The sequence below is a fragment of the Drosophila albomicans genome, chromosome X (assembly GCF_009650485.2).
Source record: "Drosophila albomicans strain 15112-1751.03 chromosome X, ASM965048v2, whole genome shotgun sequence".
Classification (NCBI taxonomy): Eukaryota; Metazoa; Arthropoda; class Insecta; order Diptera; family Drosophilidae; genus Drosophila; species Drosophila albomicans.
The window spans coordinates 13,099,997-13,118,404 of NC_047627.2; the positions used below are offsets into that span (position 1 = coordinate 13,099,997).

The 18,408-nt window shown below is 32.6% G+C and overlaps 1 protein-coding gene and 1 non-coding gene across 2 annotated transcripts; one reads left to right on the plus strand and one right to left on the minus strand.

Annotated features, from left to right (window-relative positions):
* Nucleotides 1-11,621: 11,621 nt before the first annotated feature.
* LOC117574533 (uncharacterized) lies at nt 11,622-12,249 on the plus strand. The gene is made up of 2 exons (XM_034258399.2): nt 11,622-11,683; nt 11,737-12,249. Exons 1-2 carry the CDS (start codon nt 11,663-11,665, stop codon nt 12,247-12,249), a joined length of 534 nt encoding a protein of 177 aa, XP_034114290.1. The 5' UTR covers nt 11,622-11,662.
* A 4,918-nt stretch (nt 12,250-17,167) lies between these two features.
* Trnas-cga (transfer RNA serine (anticodon CGA)) lies at nt 17,168-17,249 on the minus strand. Its single transcript has one exon. It is a non-coding gene; the product is annotated as a tRNA-Ser (tRNA).
* Between the last annotated feature and the right edge of the window lie 1,159 nt (nt 17,250-18,408).

The window sequence follows — 18,408 nt, forward strand, 5'->3', positions numbered from 1 at the left end:
TCTATGGTCTATATGGATTGCTTTGGCATTCGACCATCTTGCATTCGCTTGGGGGGATCATATGTAAACACGATCATTATCATAGCAACTCAATTCCATGCAAAAATTAAGTTCTACTCTCGTGTTATTAATGTTCATTCCTCTCAACAAATAGCTGCCACATAATTCAGCAAAATATATACAAGTCCACAAACTTGTTGACTTCAATTAAATGACCATTTACTCGATTACCTTTAGCTCAAGAAGTCGCCAGTCTACCAATACTTTGATACTCAACTATTTAGCTGTTAATCGTCTCGCTATTAAGATGAAATTTCTTATTCAAAGTGGTAATTGCTAAATTATAAATGTATATTATGCAGCAGTCTGCCAACAAAGAACTCAATAAGTTGAAAGTAATCATTTGCTTCGTGTGGAGGATTTATTCGAATAATTATGATGAATTAGTTTTGTTTTGAATAAAGCCTACACCATGTGAACCCATCACACAAAATTATTAGTCAAGAAAAACAAGAAAGAAAGCTGCTTGACTTTGAGACATCAACTAACCGTTTTCATTAAAAGCTAATCAGAATGATTTTATCGTTAAAATATAACAAATTAATATACCAAGAAATTTTGATATATTCCCAGATGTGTATTTAGTATACCGAATATATACCAAAATATACATTTAGTATGCCGACTATGTTTAAAATATACGAAAATGTATCTTTAATAAACCGACCACATTGAAAATATACCGAAATGTAATTTTAGTATAAAGACCACATTGAAAATATACCCAAATGTATATTTAGTATACCAACAACATTAAATATATACCAAAATATAAATTTAGTATACCAACCACATTTAAAATATAGCAAAATGTACATATATTTAATATACCGCCAACATTGAAAATATACCAAAGTGTAAATTTAGTACACTAAAAACGTTGATTATATACAAAAGTGTATATTTAGTATACCGATCACGTTGATTATATACCAAAGTGTATATTTAGTATACCGACCACATTGGAAATATACCAAAATGTATATTTAATATACCGACCACATTGAATATATACTAATATGTATATTTAGTATACCAACAACATTGATTATATACCAAAGTGTATATTCAGTATACCGACCACATTTAAAATATACCGAAATGTAAATTTAGTATACTAACCATATTGAAAATACATAATAATGCATATTTAATATACCGACCACATTAAAAATACACCAGATTGTCAAAGTAATCAAAACCCAAGAACAGCAGCCGTTTTTTGATATATAACATTATTTATTGACATGGCACAATCGTCTTATTTCGGCTAAGAAAGCTTGTCTATTAAATCAAGATTAAACACTCTAAAAATTAGACTGTTTAAAACAACAGAAATAAATACAGAAAAGTGCTCAAGCCTAAGATTTTTCTAATTCTACACAAAGAGAAACAAATCTAGATTTAACAAGTATGAAACCTACAGCCGAGTGTAATCGACTGTGAGATACCCGCTACCCATTTTGAATAAAAGAAATATATTTTGCGGTATTTTTCTCAAAATATACCGAATATACTGCAAAAATACTAAGTAGTAAGTAGGCGTTTTTGCCCATGCCAAATTATTTATTTAATAACTTCGACAATTTTTATCTGATCGCAACCAAATTTTCAGGAATCATATTGTATTGTATATACCAAAATTCGCAACTCTAGCTTTGATTTGCGGGGGCGGAAGTGGGCGTGGCAAAAATTATATCTCTTATAGCCTCTGAGATACAGTGTTTCATACAGATGGACGGACAGACGGACAGACAAACAGACGGACATGATTAGATCGTCTCGGCTGTTGACGCTGATCAAGAATATATGTACTTTATAGGGTCGGAGATGCCTCCTTCTACCTGTTACATACATTTCCTGTCGGCACAAAGTTACCCTATGGGTAGCGGGTATTAAAATAGAATGCAAAACTTGATTGAAAAACTTTTTGATCTTAAAAATAATAATATTGAAACATGACTTTTATTCTTGATTTTCATTATAAGATTTAATAAATTATAAGAAAAAATCAATTTAATAAATAAATAAATGATATAAAATTTAAATATTGCTTCAAGTTTTGTTTTTTTCTCCCTGTAACAAATTCATTGATAATGTTCGTGGCTCGTTGCAAACAGAAGTTGGAGTAACAAATGTGAGTTGCAATTTGTCGAGGCTGATAACACAATCGTAATACTTGGTTTTTAACTAATTTACGATGGCAGTGTCAAGTGTGCGTATAAACGAATGACTCTGCAACGCAGTGGCGTGGAGCGAGCAGAACCATAAGAACAGGGGGGCAGAGGAGAGGTCATAAATTTCACACAGAAGTGCCAAGATGATGAAATTGAGGGGCCATTATATAGTTGCAACAATGGCATACAGCAAATTGCAACGAACGTAATTGTAAAATATAGTCGAAGCGGCAGAGTCGGAGTTTTAGGCGCAGTAAGCAGCGATAATTAATTTGTATAATGTGCTGTTGACGCTGCAACATGTGGCAAGAAGAGGAGAGAGGGAGAGAGAAAGAGAGAGCGGGGCTGATAAGTAGCAGTAAACATACAATGAGGTAGTAAATAATGCCAACCAGGCATGCAAGAGAGACAGAGAGAGAGAGAGAGAGAGAGAGGGAAACGGAGACAGAGACTGAGCACAGGCGAGCCACCTAGCGGCCAATCAATTAAACGGCCCCCGAGGCTCCACAGGAGTGAAAGAGAGGGAGAGGAAGAGGAAGAGGGAAGCGTGGTTGTGGCGCGAAAAAAGCGTTTATAGTGCGTGTAATCAGCTCTTAACTTATAATTTAGAAAACGGCCTACCTCTCATAGTATGTGTGCGTGTGTGTGTGTGTGTGTGTGCGTGTAAATGTGTGTGTGTGTGTGTGTGTGTGTTAGTTCGCAGTTTAGCGCTCTGGAAGATGCAACGCATCGGCGGAAGCTATAAACATCTGTATAATTAAATAAAATAAAATTAAAAATGGTAATGAGAAGTCCAGCAGCAAGTTGGCAGCGCTGGCAACGCAGGTTGGCGAGGCCAGCCCGTGGCTTGTAAACAATTTAGCGTGTCTCTTCATATTATATCATTAAAATTAATATGACTTTGGCGTGCTTCAAGTTATTGCCACAGACTCAAACTGAGAGCTGAAAGTGCGTTCGACGTTCGCCGTTCGACGGAAACGCAGCCGTTGCCCCAGACTGTAGCCTACAGGGCACAGTTCCAGTCTGATTCTCCTCCTTCAGTCACTTCCCTCTGCGTGTCGTTCTTAACTAATGAGACAGACTGTGACCGACGCGTTGCGTTTAAGGCAACACTGCGATAGGCGCAGATAGTAGGCCGGCCAACATTTAACCTGCCTCTCAAATGATTAGCTACCGTGCCCCTTACTTTATTGTTAAACTATTCATCAATTTGGCAGCCAATCTAACGATTACGAGTGGCGGAGTTCGATTAGAAGAGCGGTTACAATAAAATATATATAAATGAAATGAAATGCAATTCAACTAAAGAATATAACAAAAAAGATAACAAATAAAAAGAAAACAGTATGGTATTATTTGTAATATATACCGAATTTGTATACTAAAAATACTAAAATATACCGAATTAGAGGAAGAGCAAATTAATTTAAAAAATAATACAAAAAGTAAAACATAAAACAATGCGACACTATTCTTCAAATATACTAAATGTATATACTAAAAATACTAAAATGTATCGAACTAGAGGAAGAGAGAATTAATTTAAAAAAATAATACAAAAAGAAAAAAAAAATAAAAAAAATGCGGCATTATTTTTAAAATATATCAAATGTATATACTAAAAAGACTAAAATATACCGAATTAGACGAAGAGCGAATTAATTTAAAAAATAATACAACAAGTCAAACATAAAAAAATGCGGCATTATGCTTCAAATATACCAAATGTATATACTAAAAATATTAAAATATACCGAATTAGAAAAATTTAATTAAAAAATAACGAAAAAGGTAAGAAATGAAAATAAAACAGTGCGGTATTATTCTTTAAATATACCAAATTTATAAACTAAAAATGCTGAAATATACGTAATTTAACGAAGGACGATTATTATAAAAAAATTAAATAAAAATAAAAAAGGTAAGAAATAAAAATAAACCAGTGCGGTATTATTCTTAAAATATACCAAATTTATGTACTAATATACTAAAATATGCCGAATTAGACGAAGAGCGAATTAATTTAAAAAATAATACAAAAAGTAAAATATGAAACAATGCGGCACTATTCTTAAAATTTACTAATTATATATACTAAAAATACTAAAATATACCGAATTATAGGAAGAGCAACTATTATACAAAAAATAAATTATTTATTATTATTATTATTATAATTAAAATATACCAAATTTATATACTTAAATACAAAAATATATATGTATATATATTATAATATTTGGTATATCGATATAGTATTAAATTAAAACAAGAATCGCAATTATAGCACAAAAACTTGTTAATCGATTTCTTTCGCTTTGCGGAGACAATTACAATTAATCCAGATCTAAAACAAAATCAAATAATTCTACAAAATATACTGCACTAATTTGATAAATTCGAATACAATCTAATATTTTGTGTTTTACATTTGTAGACTTCAAATTTGTTTCAACAGCTATTATTTAGATTTCCTTGGGACTTTTATTTAATTGAAACGCTTGAAATGTGTGCAAAATAAAAATGGTCTTTGACTTTAAAGAGTTGCCATTGGCAATATATCCTTTTAGCACTTCAGACAATCGATTGAACTGCGTTGCCACGTTGCGACTTTGTAGCTCAAGTGACGATGGCTTAGGCTATAAAATATCCCCTTTGCAGCAGCTGCATCTGAACGTATCTCAATCTAGCATATGAAATGCTATATATAGTACATATATTGCCGTAGTACATGTTTTTAGTTACATAACATATCTGTGAATGCTACTGCACGAGCAGTCAAAGGCTGACACACTTGACTGCAAACAGTGAGTGAACGCACAGTGCCTGTCATTTGTATAGCCACACCTGCCAAAAAGATTGCCCTTAAAAAACACACACAAACTAAACACACAATCTGTTAGCTACAAATGAAATAATTCATTTTCGATATAAATACAAAATGCAATAGAATTTTCTATGGTTGAGATATTGCGTATACGACGCATTGGCTGAGCTGAGCGTATATATCTATCAATGTGCTTTCGGTTATTCATCAACGAAAATGTCAAAATTATTCAAATGGAAATGTAAAACGTCGCCGTCGCTGCCATCTCCACATATCCAGTTACTTCTCCATCTCCAAGTTGTTGTTGCTTTGTTTTTGGGACCAAAATGTGGACATGGCTTTGGCTGAATTGATGAAGCGGCAGCAACGGCAGCGGACCGACAAACCGTTAGACATATTACCTACACTTGCACACTTAATGTTGGGTTGTGAGATTGTGGCAGGAAATGGAGCAGGAATGCTCCACATGAGAGGAGGCTCAACAATGGTCCTTGGCCAGCCTAGTCAAATGGGTTTTTGGCCATACTCTCTCTCTCTCTTTCTCTTTCTGTGTGTGTGTGTGTGTGCTTTGTTTGTATATAATGTTTTGTTGGATTTATGTCTAGCAAAACGCTTTATATAAATATGTATGCAGACAGCTCGAACTCGAGCTAGACAGCTAGACACGATGGACTGCGACTGTGATGGAGCAACAAACAAATGTGAGATGTGAGGACTTGAAAGAGCGAGGCAGGCTCAATAAGTAGTTGGATCAACATCGAAGGCTAATCGGCAGAAGACAGCTTTAAAAGTGTTGCACAATTGAATGGTATTGAAAACTAAACTAAAGATTTATAACATTTATATTTAACAAACTTTCATTTTTGTAAATTTTTTATTTGCAGCACACATTTTAACTAATTTCTTTTGCTTTAAGAAACTTTCAAATTTCTAATTTATGTTATTTATTGATTCATATCTTCAGCTACTTTGAATTAATAGACTTAAAAACTTGCACAACATTTATTTACTGTTTTTTTTTGCACTTGAATTTAACTACTTACAACATCTTTTGCTTGAATGTTGATTAAGCTTTTCTCGATGAACTTTAATTCACTGGCATTTTAAGCTTTTAGGCTTTAATACTGACAAATTCAAATACTTATGTAAGTGAATGTCAAAATAAGTGAAACTTTAATATTCTAGCTGAAATTGGGAATATTCAGAGAATGAAATTTAACTATTGAAGTGAAGTTTTAAATGTTGTTTCACATTGCAATAAATTTAATATTCCACTAGATTGCTTTGTTTCGCTTACTAAATATTCATTAATAAGAACAAGATGCCAAGATCGATTTAAGAAATTGAATAAAATGTAACAACTTATAAGTAAAACAAAATAAATCAATTTTGTTTTAATTCTAAAATCGATAATGGCATCTAAATGTAATAATATTGATTTTTCGTTCTTACAATTTTTTATTAAAAATAAATTGCCAAGCGAAATTAAGTAAACTAATAGTTCTTCACATCATTTTTGAAATTACTTTAATGGAAAAGCTGTTCTAATTATAGAGATTACAAGTTTTATTTTAAGATTTTAGTAATAAGGATTATATATATTGATTTTTATGATTGTCAACATAAATATTTATTATTTTTGATTAAATTTAAAACATTAAAAACATGAGTTACAAAAGAGTTATATTTATGATTCATATATAAGAAAAATTCGAATTATGTAGTTTAAATAACTCTTATATAATATTTTATGCTTTATTCCAAATAAAAATTACTTGTGAATTCCACACTTTATATAGATTAATTACTTTTTAGAATGAAATGTATGTAATGTAAAAGATGTAAATTCATTTAAAAACAGAGATTATTGTATGAATTTAATATAATTTAAAGCAAAGAATGATTAACCTATTTAAACGATTATTCCATTAAAAACAGAAATACGATTTTTTAAAGAAATAAAGTAAATAAGCTTGAACATTTGAGTTGTAAATTGTATTAATACGTAGATTGAGCTACTCTCGCAATTTGAATACACTCATTTAACACACACACACTCACATTTGTGAAGAGAGACAAGCACATCTCATTTCTCATTTCTCAATTCAGATTTCAATGCGATTCGCATTCGCAATCTGAAAAGGATTTTTGTAATTTCGGGTTCGGCTCGCCAGGTGGCGGCAGCGAGGCAGTAGGTAGGAACGGAGTACAGAAGTAGGTAGTTGGGGAAGTAGTTCCATTTAAAAATTCAATTTACTTGTCTGGTCTCGGCTGCTGTTGTTGTTGTTGTTGCTGCTGTTGTTGTGTTTGTTGTTGCCTTTTTGGCTGGCTGTTGGCGTGTTGGTTGTGTTCGCAATTTTGTTGTGGCCAAGTCGGTGTTAATTTACTGTTATGACGTCAGTAAAATGCCAGAGAACAAAACACCGAAAACACCTATGTTATGTGGCAGCAGCAATAGCAAAAGCAAAAGAAGAAGACGACGACGAGACAATGAATGGATCGTGTCAAAAGGTTGCAACTTGCAACTTGCAACAGTCGACTGTCGACTGTCGGCAATTGCCTTGTAATTGTTGTTCAGCGCCTGCTTAAATGTTTGTCAAAGCAAATAGGCGTGTCAACTGCCTGTTGCAACTTGCAACTGAGCTGCTGAAAATTGGCGCCGTCTTTGGTTGCCACCCAAAAGAAAAATGGTGCACGTTTCCGTTGCATGTAAACTGTTGTTGTACTTGCCACTGTCAGAGCTAAAGTTGTTGTTGTTGTTGTCGTTGCTTGTGTTGTTGCAGGGCCAACGAGCAGGATAAAATGCGCTGTTTACATTCTCTAATTTCGCTTGTTCATTGTCCAGCGAAGCGTTTGCCTTCCCCTTCCATCCCTTCCCCTCCCCTCACAAAGCATTTGGTCAGTTGACCGCGACCCTCCTTCCCCTCTCCCTTCGACAGTCCCACAGCTTCTTCTTGCCACTGCTTGCCACACTTCTCACACTGCGCTTTTGGTCAACAATCTATTGATGCGAGTCGGCTCGAAAATTAAGCCGAGTAGCTCTAGACCAAAAGACCTCCTCACCTTACCTATTATTTCCTCCTCCGTGTTTTTTTTGTTTTTTTTTGCTTTATCTCAACCTCATCCTCATTCTCCGCAGAGCGCCGTCTTCTTTCAGGCGAACATCTTCTCTTTGCTTTTCATTTGGATGCTGCTACTGTGAGGCAAAGAGATTTCAAAGTAATGTTACATCAAGTGGAAAGCACTTGCACACACAGAGAAACGACAGAGCAAGAGAGAGACAGAGACAGAGAGAGAGAGAGAGAGAGAGAGAGAGACTGACTGCAGTGGACACTGCCATGGAGGCATAGAAGCATCCATGTTCACATACACATACACTACACACATAGCTAACTCAACCCGCACCTCTGGCCATACTGCACCCAAGCTTTTGCTTCTGCTTCTGCTTCTGCTGTTGCATGCTGGCAATTCGCTTTGTTCTTCTGCTCAGTCAGCAGTTTGCAAGCAGGCGCAAAACTCTTTCTTTTTCTACACGTCTTTTTTTTCTCTTTTTTTGTGCCACACCGAAGAGTGAATGCACTTGCCAAAAACAAAACGAAAAGAAAAGAAAATACATAAATAATAAATAAAAACAACAAGAAACTTTGCATTGCATCGATGAATCGATTTTCTGGTGAATTAAAGCTTAAAGTCGCCTTAAACCTTAAATACTGTAAGCAATATTTATATATTTAATGAGGAATATTCAATAAGATAGTAATGAAATATACTTTAAATAAAATATACTACAAATCTATATAGTATCTTTTGATGTGTCACATGGAAGTAATTCTAAATAAATAATGATGCAATTTTAATGGTATAAAATCATATTTGTATATTGATGACATTATGATAAATCATTTTTCCATTTAGTATATTTATATTACAGTACTTCTCGTATTTAGTTTATTTATATTACAGTACTTCTCGTATTTAGTTTATTTATATTACAGTATTTCTATGTATTTTATTTATATTACAATATGTATCATTTACAGCAGTATATATTTTATTTAGTATATCTCTTCTATTACAGCACATATTTTATTTAGTATATATGTATACAGTACATATATTTATTTAGTATATTTAATTTAAAGTATATATCATATACGATAGTATATATTTTATTTAGTATATCTCATAAACTACAAAACATATTATTTTTAGTATATTTATATTACAGTATAAATCTTATGCGACAGTATATATTTTATTTAGTATATTTATATTACAGTATAAGTCTTATGCGACAGTATATATTTTATTTAGTATATTTATATTACAGTATACATTTTATTAAGTAGATTTGATTTACAGTAGATAAATCAAATTTAAAAAAGTTAAATTTCTTTTCATTGGTGTTATCTTTATAATTATTCTGTCTATTTTCATGTATTGCATAATATTTGCTTCTTAAATAAACTTATTTAATTTCAACTATCGCTTTTTAATTATAAATGAACATATATTGCTTGTTTAAGTAATTATTTGAACTTTAAGAATTTATTACATATTTATAACTAGCCTTGTAGAGAAAGATAAAAAGAAAATATATTTTATAGCTCATTTTAATATTCCGACAAACTTTAGATCGTAGCTAAGCTTACCGAAGTGCAGAAGTCTGACTAAAATAATAATAAGAAACTATAAAAATAAAACTGGTGGAACGAAAAAGGAAACCAAAAACAAAACACTATGATGCAACAAAAAGCCGTTGAAATGTAGTAGAAAATTTCATTTGTGTCGACAAGCGAATTTTTCAATGTGTCGTCGACGTCGTCGTCTTCGTTGTCGCTGTTGATGCTGCATTTGTTGTTGTTAGTTTCAGTAATAAAACAGTAACAACAACAACAACAACAACAACAACAACAACAACAACATGTTGGTCTGATACAAAGAACCTTGTCTAATTCGCACAAATGGCAAATGTAAACGAATTTCCTATGTTCATTAACCAATGTTGTCCTTGTTGTTGTTGTTGTTGTTGTGGCAGCCTGCACTTGTCTTTGTGTGCTTGTTGCAGGCATTCTTTGACTGCTTGTTGCATGCAACATGATACTATTTTTATTAGCCCCACACTGTGCATCACTTGTGTTTCCTTTCTGACAGTACAAACTAACCCTCGAAATCCATCCACACTTCCATTTTGCAGTTAGGAAATAAAACTTTTACAATAAATACAATAATAATATACACAGTTAAGAACTTAGATATGCGACTGATAACAACAAAATTAAAAAGTAATTCCTAAGTTAACGGTTTTCTAATTGCAGCACTTTTAGCACTACTTTTAATAATAGCCAATAAACTCGTGTAGAATATTTCTTGTTTGTTAGGTAAATTTGTATGTATGTATATCTTTGGAAATATATAGTTTAAAATTAATAATATATCGCCACATTGTAGGCATATTTGCAATAAAAGCAACTGCATTTTATGTCATATAGTGAAATAAAGCAAAAAACGCTTGTTTGTGTCGGGGCTAAGTTGACATTTTGGTATATTTTGTATTCTATGGTATATAAAATATACCGAAGAATATATTTGGTATATCAATATAGTACCTTTGAATATAGTATTTTTGAATGCAGTACTATATCTATATACCAAATATGCATTTTAGCATTTATTTTTTCGTTAACAATTTGGTATATTTTGTACTCTATGGTATATACAATATACCGAAGAATGTATTTGATATATCTAATATACTAATTTTGAACATAGTATTTTTGAATGCAATACTATATCGATATAACACATAAAGGTTTTGATATACTTCAGTATTTTTTGGTATATACCGAAGGATATATTTGGTATATCGTACTAATTTTGAACATAGTATTTTTGAATGCAGTACTATATCGATATACCAAATAAAGGCTTTGATATACTTCAGAATTTTTTGGTATATACCGAAGGATATATTTGGTATATCGTACTAATTTTGAACATAGTATTTTTGAATGCAGTACTATATCGATATACTAAATAAATATTTAGTATTTTTTGGTATTTTTTTAATACGTTTTTTTGAAAATGGGTAGTTAAGAACTACTTAAGAGTTAGTTTTACAAAACAATAATATTAAAAATTAAACAAATTTAGCGTAATTGTAATACCGACAAAGGACAAACGGGTTAAACATGTTTTATGACTTCTCGTTTATGCAAAAAGCACTGAAAAAGCAAATAGAAACAGGCATATTCAGCAGTGAACTGTTTTATTGAAAAGTGTGACCACATTTGCAAAAACATTGGTATTTATTAGCTATTTTTACACTAAATTGAATGAGAAGCAACTGATTACTAAAGAATTGTATCATCCCATAGATCTCCTCAACAGTAAAACAATACATACAAATTTGTTTCAGATTATAAATATCTTATCTGTAAATTTACATGCTAATGTTACCAGATTTTGTTGTGTCAAGAGCGATAGTTTCTATCGAGTATGTTAAACATCTGTTGACATCTCTTTATCCTTGTTTCACTTGTCAATTATTTAATAAGTTGATAAGAGTTGTTGTCTTTTTAATTTAGTTAGATTTGCAATGTCAAAGCGTTCTTCTACCGTAAGTTTCCTAACTTTAATTGTAATCAATGTGAACACATTGTCCTCGAATAGAATTCAAAGAACAATTCTGCATCAACGTATTCTTTATCGTATTTGAACCCATACTTCAATGATGTCAGATTTCTCATAGCCTACAAGAAGGCGCATACCTCAGACAGTCCTGAAGACGTCTCCACATTGGCATCGATCACTCGAAGGGACAAATTCTGCAAAAAGTGCTTCCTAACCAACGAATTGTGTCGCTACTATGCCAAAAGACTGAAGATGCCGAAGGAAGGAGTCAATTTGCAGTCAAAGAATATAAATGTCCAACCAGATGGGAGGAAAGAAAAGGCAGAGATTAAAGCAGAGGAAGGCATGGAAGGAGGAGCAGAGGAACATAGTAAGGGAGATGAAAGAGGAACACAGGCAGATGAAGAAATAGGAACTCATGGGGGAGTAGAGAAGGAAGCAGAAGAAGGATCACAGGGAGGGAAAGAGGCAGAGAAGAAAAAGAAGTATAGAGGTATTAAAATTCAACTTCATTCTTTAATTGAAGGCATTTCGAAAAAAGAAAATATATAATTGGAAGAAATGATACAATTTCTAGATTTTGGTCTATTTCTACTAGAGTTATAAATATAATATAATTAACAAATCTAGATTGAAAAGTAGATTGCAAATTTTGAGTTAAAATAAATGTTGAAATAAGAAGAATTTTTCATGATTTCAGATTTCATGCTCTAATTATTGTTTTAAAATTAAAACTACATTTTTTTTAAGATGTAAAATCTCTCAAATTCAAGAATTTTGTTCCTGTTTCTTAAAACAAGAATTTGAAATCTTGGATGTGCAAATTTCCTTCGGTATTTTTTTTAGTATTTTTGGGGTATATTAATATGGTATATTTAGAGAATAATACTGTACTATTTGACTCTTATTTAAAATGGGCAACGGGTATTTCAAATTCGAGCACTCTCCAATGTAGCTATCTTTCTTGATTCTGGCATTTTTGCTGTTAGCTAAATTTAATGTTTTTGTAGAATTTTGATCTTGATTTAATATTGGTTCAATTTTTATATCGAAAATTATTGATTTAAGGTTTTGTTCTTGTTTTTATCAGATTTTTGTTGTTGTAAAATTTATGAGCAAGAAGTTGATTTACTTATAATAATAATATATAATATATAATATACATATATTTTTATGCTTAACGTTGTTGTATTTTATTAGTGCGTATGAAAGTGTGTAAGAGCGTTAATGTGTGTGTGTGTGTGTGAGTGTGTGTGGGGGCGTGTGGCACAACAATTGTTGTTGGCGTGAGCACACAAGTTGTTTGGGGTCAATTCGTTTGTTGTCGCTGTCGCTGTCGTTGCTGCTGTTGCAGTTGATGCTGTTGCTGTTGCTATTGCTGTTGGCATGCTAATTGCCAGCGATAACCTTTGAAGCGTTCAAGTGTCAGCAATAACACACACACAACACACACAGCACACACAACAGCGCAGACACAACAAAAACAACAACAACAAACAAGTCTCACACATGTCTCGACTCAACTCAACTTGACTCGAGTCGAGTCGAGTCTGTGAATTCGCATTTTGCTACGTGAATTTAACATTTAAATTTAAATTAGTTTTTCGTGCTATGTTAAACTTGCAAACAGTTGCCACCTTCTGGCTGCAACAGCAACAGCAACAGCAACAGCAGCAGCAGCAACAACTTGACTGATCAGCAATGGAATTTGTCAGAGCGTGTGACTTTCGACTCTTTGAAGAGTTGTTGCTGTTGCTGTTGTTGGTGTTGCTGTTGCACTTGCTGTGGTTGTTGACGTGTGCCAATCACCGCATTGGTCAGCGACTGAAATTGAAATTGATATTGTCGACTAAAGAGAGTTTTTTTTTGTATTTCTTGTTTCTTTTATTTAGTTTCAGTTTTGGGCTAATAAAAATGCGATCGACTTGAACCTTAGCAGCTGCAACATCAGCAACAGCAACAGCGAGCCCAAGGCGCATCGCTGCTGTTGATGTTGCTGGTTGCTGGTTGCTGCTGCTGCTGCAGTTGGAGCTGCAGCTGATCATGCGCTCAACTCACGCAAAATAGTCGTGCACGATTCGCTTCGTGATTTTGTGTAACGAAGCGCCCAAAAAATATCTAGTTGGATAGGTTCTGCTTTAAGATATTTGCGCGACTCTCCGCCTGACGCTGATGACGACAACAACAGCAACAACAACAACAACAACATCTGCAACAGCAATGCTGACTATGAGGACGATCTCATGACCAAAATAACAACGCAATACGCTGGAAATTCATCTTATGTCTCCCTCTCTCTCGCTCTCTCGCTCTGCCTCTCTTTCTCTCGCTCCAGTTGCCCCATTGCCTCAGCTGTGTGCAACTGGCGACACTTGTGCATCATTTTGGTGACTGCTGCGGCTTTTCAATCTCCACTCGCTGCACTTCAACTTCGAGCAACTCGAAATTTTCAAAGCTCTTGTCCGATATTCAATAAAAATTAATTCCATTTAATGAGCAATTATTTTTTTTTTTAAATAAATTATGAAATTTACAATATTTAAAATAAAGTATAAATTGAGTTTTTTAATTAACATTTAATGCACCGAAGGCTATATTTGGCATATAAATTAGTATATTTGGTATATTGGTATAATTTTCTGAAAATATACCAAATTAATGTACAAAATTAATATATCGGTATAATTTTCAACAAAACCATAATTTAGAAATATACCAATTGTATATATTAAAAACTTAATTTGGTATATCGGTATAAATTTCAAATAAAATATTCCATATTCGGTATATTGAAGACTCTATTTGGTAAAACGGCATAATTTTCTACAAAACCTGTATTTTAAAAATATACCAAATTAATACATCGAAGGCCATATTTGGTATTTCGGTATAATTTTATATAACTTCATTAAAAATATACCAAATTAATATACCAAATGTATAGTTTTCAACAAAACCATAATCTGGAAATATACCAATTGTATATATTAAAAACTTAATTTGGTATATCGGTATAAATTTCAAATAAAATATTCCATATTCGGTATATTAAAGACTTAATTTGGTAAAACGGTATAATGTTCTACAAAACCCGTATTTTAAAAATATACCAAATTAATACATCGAAGGCCATATTTGGTATATCGGTATAATTTTATATAACTTCATTAAAAATATACCAAATTAATATACCAAAGGCTATATTTGGTATATTAATAAAGTTTTCAATGAAACCATCTTCAAAAAATACACCAAACTAAAATACCACAGACTGTATTTGGTATTTCGGTGTAGTACTATATTGAAAATATACCATATACCATACAAAATATACCAGAGTATTAGGCAAAGAACTTAAGACTCATTTTTTTTGCCATACTCAAGTATTTGTTAAATAACTTTTCTTAATTTATAGCAGGTATAAAAAAGAGCAGCACTCGCTGTCATGTTTATATTTCATACTTTTAATATTTAAATAAATGATTTCTCTTATTTTATTTGTTTTGCTTTGAAGCGTATTAAAAGTGCGTTATGTCATCATTTCGACACATTTACTTGACGTTGCAGTTATTGTTGTTTCTGTTGCTGTTGCTGTTGCTGTTGAGTTTGTCTTACCTTGAAAATCACAGACTATTCCTGCGGCTGCTTCGGTGGTCGGAGGTCGGTCTAAAGTTGTAAGTCTTCAGTCTTCGGTCTCTGGGTTTTCCTTCTACTTCTACTTCAGCTTCGACTGGCATCTCTCAGTGCCTTGAGTCGCATTCGCATTCGCACTCGCTGTTGCAGTTTCGGTTTCAGTCTCTGCCTCAGTTGCAGTTGCAGCAGCCGCAGTTTTCATCTCCATCTTCGGCTTCTGCCGAATGCCTGCCAGTTATTTGCTCCCATTGTTCGCAGTCGTGCTCAATATTGCGTTGCCAGTGCGATTGTCCGTCCGTCTGGCCCAACCTCATGCCTCCTCCTCCTCCTCCTCTCGCTTGAACGCACGCCATAGCAACGAGTGTAGCTTTCGTTTTCGTGGTCGAACAGACATGTCCTGGTCCTGTGCTTGGGACGAAGACGAAGACAGAAACAGAGACAGAGACAGAGCCCTGCGTTCGCCTCGAGTCTTTTGTCTTATTTGATTTATGAGTTTTATTGTGGCTCTCATTTTCTCAGTCTCAGTCTCAGTCGCAGTCGCAGTCTCAGTCTCTGTGTGTCTCCTGAGCTGCAGTGAGTGCTTTTCGTTATGGGGCTTTCAATACCTTTTGGGCGCAAGTAGCGTGCATTGATTTCTGCTCCCCTTGTGGCTTTGGCACTGCCAAATTTGGTGGACCCAAGCCACACTACACCACACCGCACTGCACCACAGCATGACGCTCTGCGCCTCGGTCCATAGATCATTTCGATCAGACGTCTCATGCTCCCCGAGAGAGCTGAGCACTGAACACTGAACACTGCTGAGCACTGAGTCAGACAAGTGTGACTTCGTTTTTTTGTTCGCTTTTGTCTCATGCCTCTTGTCGCTTGTCTTTCGACTTCAACTCTGAGTCGATCTGCACGTTGCGTGGGCGTGGGAAAAATACGATCAACTAATTAGCCTAAATGCTCATCTCATTGATGGAAACATTCAGTTGCGCACACGAATTAGTTTCCATTTGTTGAGCAAACAAATAAACGAGATTGAAAAATCATGAATTTATTTCTTGTTTAATAAAAGAAGAATTTTTAATCGGAGCTGTGCAAATGTTGTAATTTTATTACTTCATTTATTGTAATAACGAACAAAAAAAGAATTTTGAATCTTGGAAATGCAAATGTTGTTATTTTATTACTTATTTTATTGTAATAACCAACACAATGAACGAATGTAAATCTTAATTAAATACTTAATTTTTATTCGATGACTTAAATTGCAGATATAAAATGATGAATACTTTAATTGGTGTATACTAATAATATCAAAATATTGTTTTTAATTTAAATATTATATATACAAATCTTATTTCAAATAAAAAATACTCTTAAAGTTTTACTAATAAGCTAAGAAACCAATATTTAATATTAAAATTGTTATAATCGAATCCTTTATAGGAATTTCACTTTTTTGCAGAACTTTTGTTGTAAATCAATGGTTATTTAAGTTGATCTCATACGATATGAATAAAAAAAAAAAAAATTAACAAAAAAAAAAATGAAATTTTACAAAAGTTAATCAAAAATCGAATTATTTTCAGTCAAATATTTACTTAAGAAAATAAAGGTAAACTTAAAAAAGTTTATAACACTTTATATTTACAATAAAATATTTACTTCAAAAGAAACATAAAATACATTTAAAAAGTTATTGAAAACTCACACTATACTTATAATAAAATATTTACTTCCAATAATAAATACATAGTTAATACTAAAATTAAATAGTATTCAATAGTTTTTCCAACATATTTACATAAAAATGATATAGTACAAAATTAAAAAAAGTGAAATGATTTTTCGCAGCCGGTAGGATTCGAACCTACGCTCCCAGAGGGAATCTGATTTCGAGTCAGACGCCTTAACCACTCGGCCACGACTGCTGTGATCTTCTCAGCTGCCAATTGTTCGTATTGAACTCAAGTCGCAGCAGTTCAACGTCGTTCTATTTATAGAACCAAGCGAGAATGAAGTGTCAAGGGAAATTGCAATAACGGGGACTGCGCGTAAGTCCTGAATTAGGATTAGTTGGGTAAATAGTAAAGATAAACAGACTGCAATTGCTTATAAGCAATATTACTATGATACATTCTACTGATAAATTAATGATAAGTCATCAAAACTTAGCTACAAATTCTACCAAATTTGTATAGGTTTATATTTATATAAGTTACATCTATTGAGGTACCAATATAAGGTTTATTTGGGTAAACACATTAAAGATTTTAATAGTACTAAGAATATTGGTCTAAAAACACTTTTAGACACACGTCAAGAACATGAAAATCTTAATGTTTGAAAACATATCTTGATTTCAGGATCATTTGATATAAGACCCAAATTCTTGTTAATAAAAAGAGAAATTTGAAAGTTTGAAGACCAAAAATCTCATCATAATATTTATCATATATGTATTTATTTATTATTTAATTAACGCATTCAGCTCTATATGTTTTAAAAGAAATATTAAAGATATAGACACTAAGTATTTGATTTACATTTCGATGAAATTTGTAAGACTGTTAAAAGTTAATAATATTACCGCGATTGTGTCAATATTAATAACATTAACTGATGGACTATTCCTTTCTAATAGTATGATATTTAATTATTTTTATTATCATTAATGTTTTATACAAGACTCCAAAAAGGAATTACTTACTTAATGATAACTTCTTTAGTAATAACTTAAGAATCGATAAAAAAAAAAAAATAAAATTCATGTTTCGTACATGATTTGAAATATTTTCTCAATAATTTAATGAGCACTGGCTTAGTGACAGCTTAAAAATCGATACAAAAAATCGATTCAAATCCAACTAAAATACATAAATATATTCTTTTATTTGCTAAGTAAACTATTTTCTCTGTTATTTCAAGAAGAGTTTAATTGAACTTCACAAGCACATTTTTGTATTTGCGATTTAGTTATTTGAATTTGAGGCAATTAACTTTTTGTTCATCGGCCTGTTTTTGGCTGGCAGCTGATTCCATCAGATTGGAGAGGATGGGGATGAGGAGGAGGAGGAGAAGGGGGGGAGG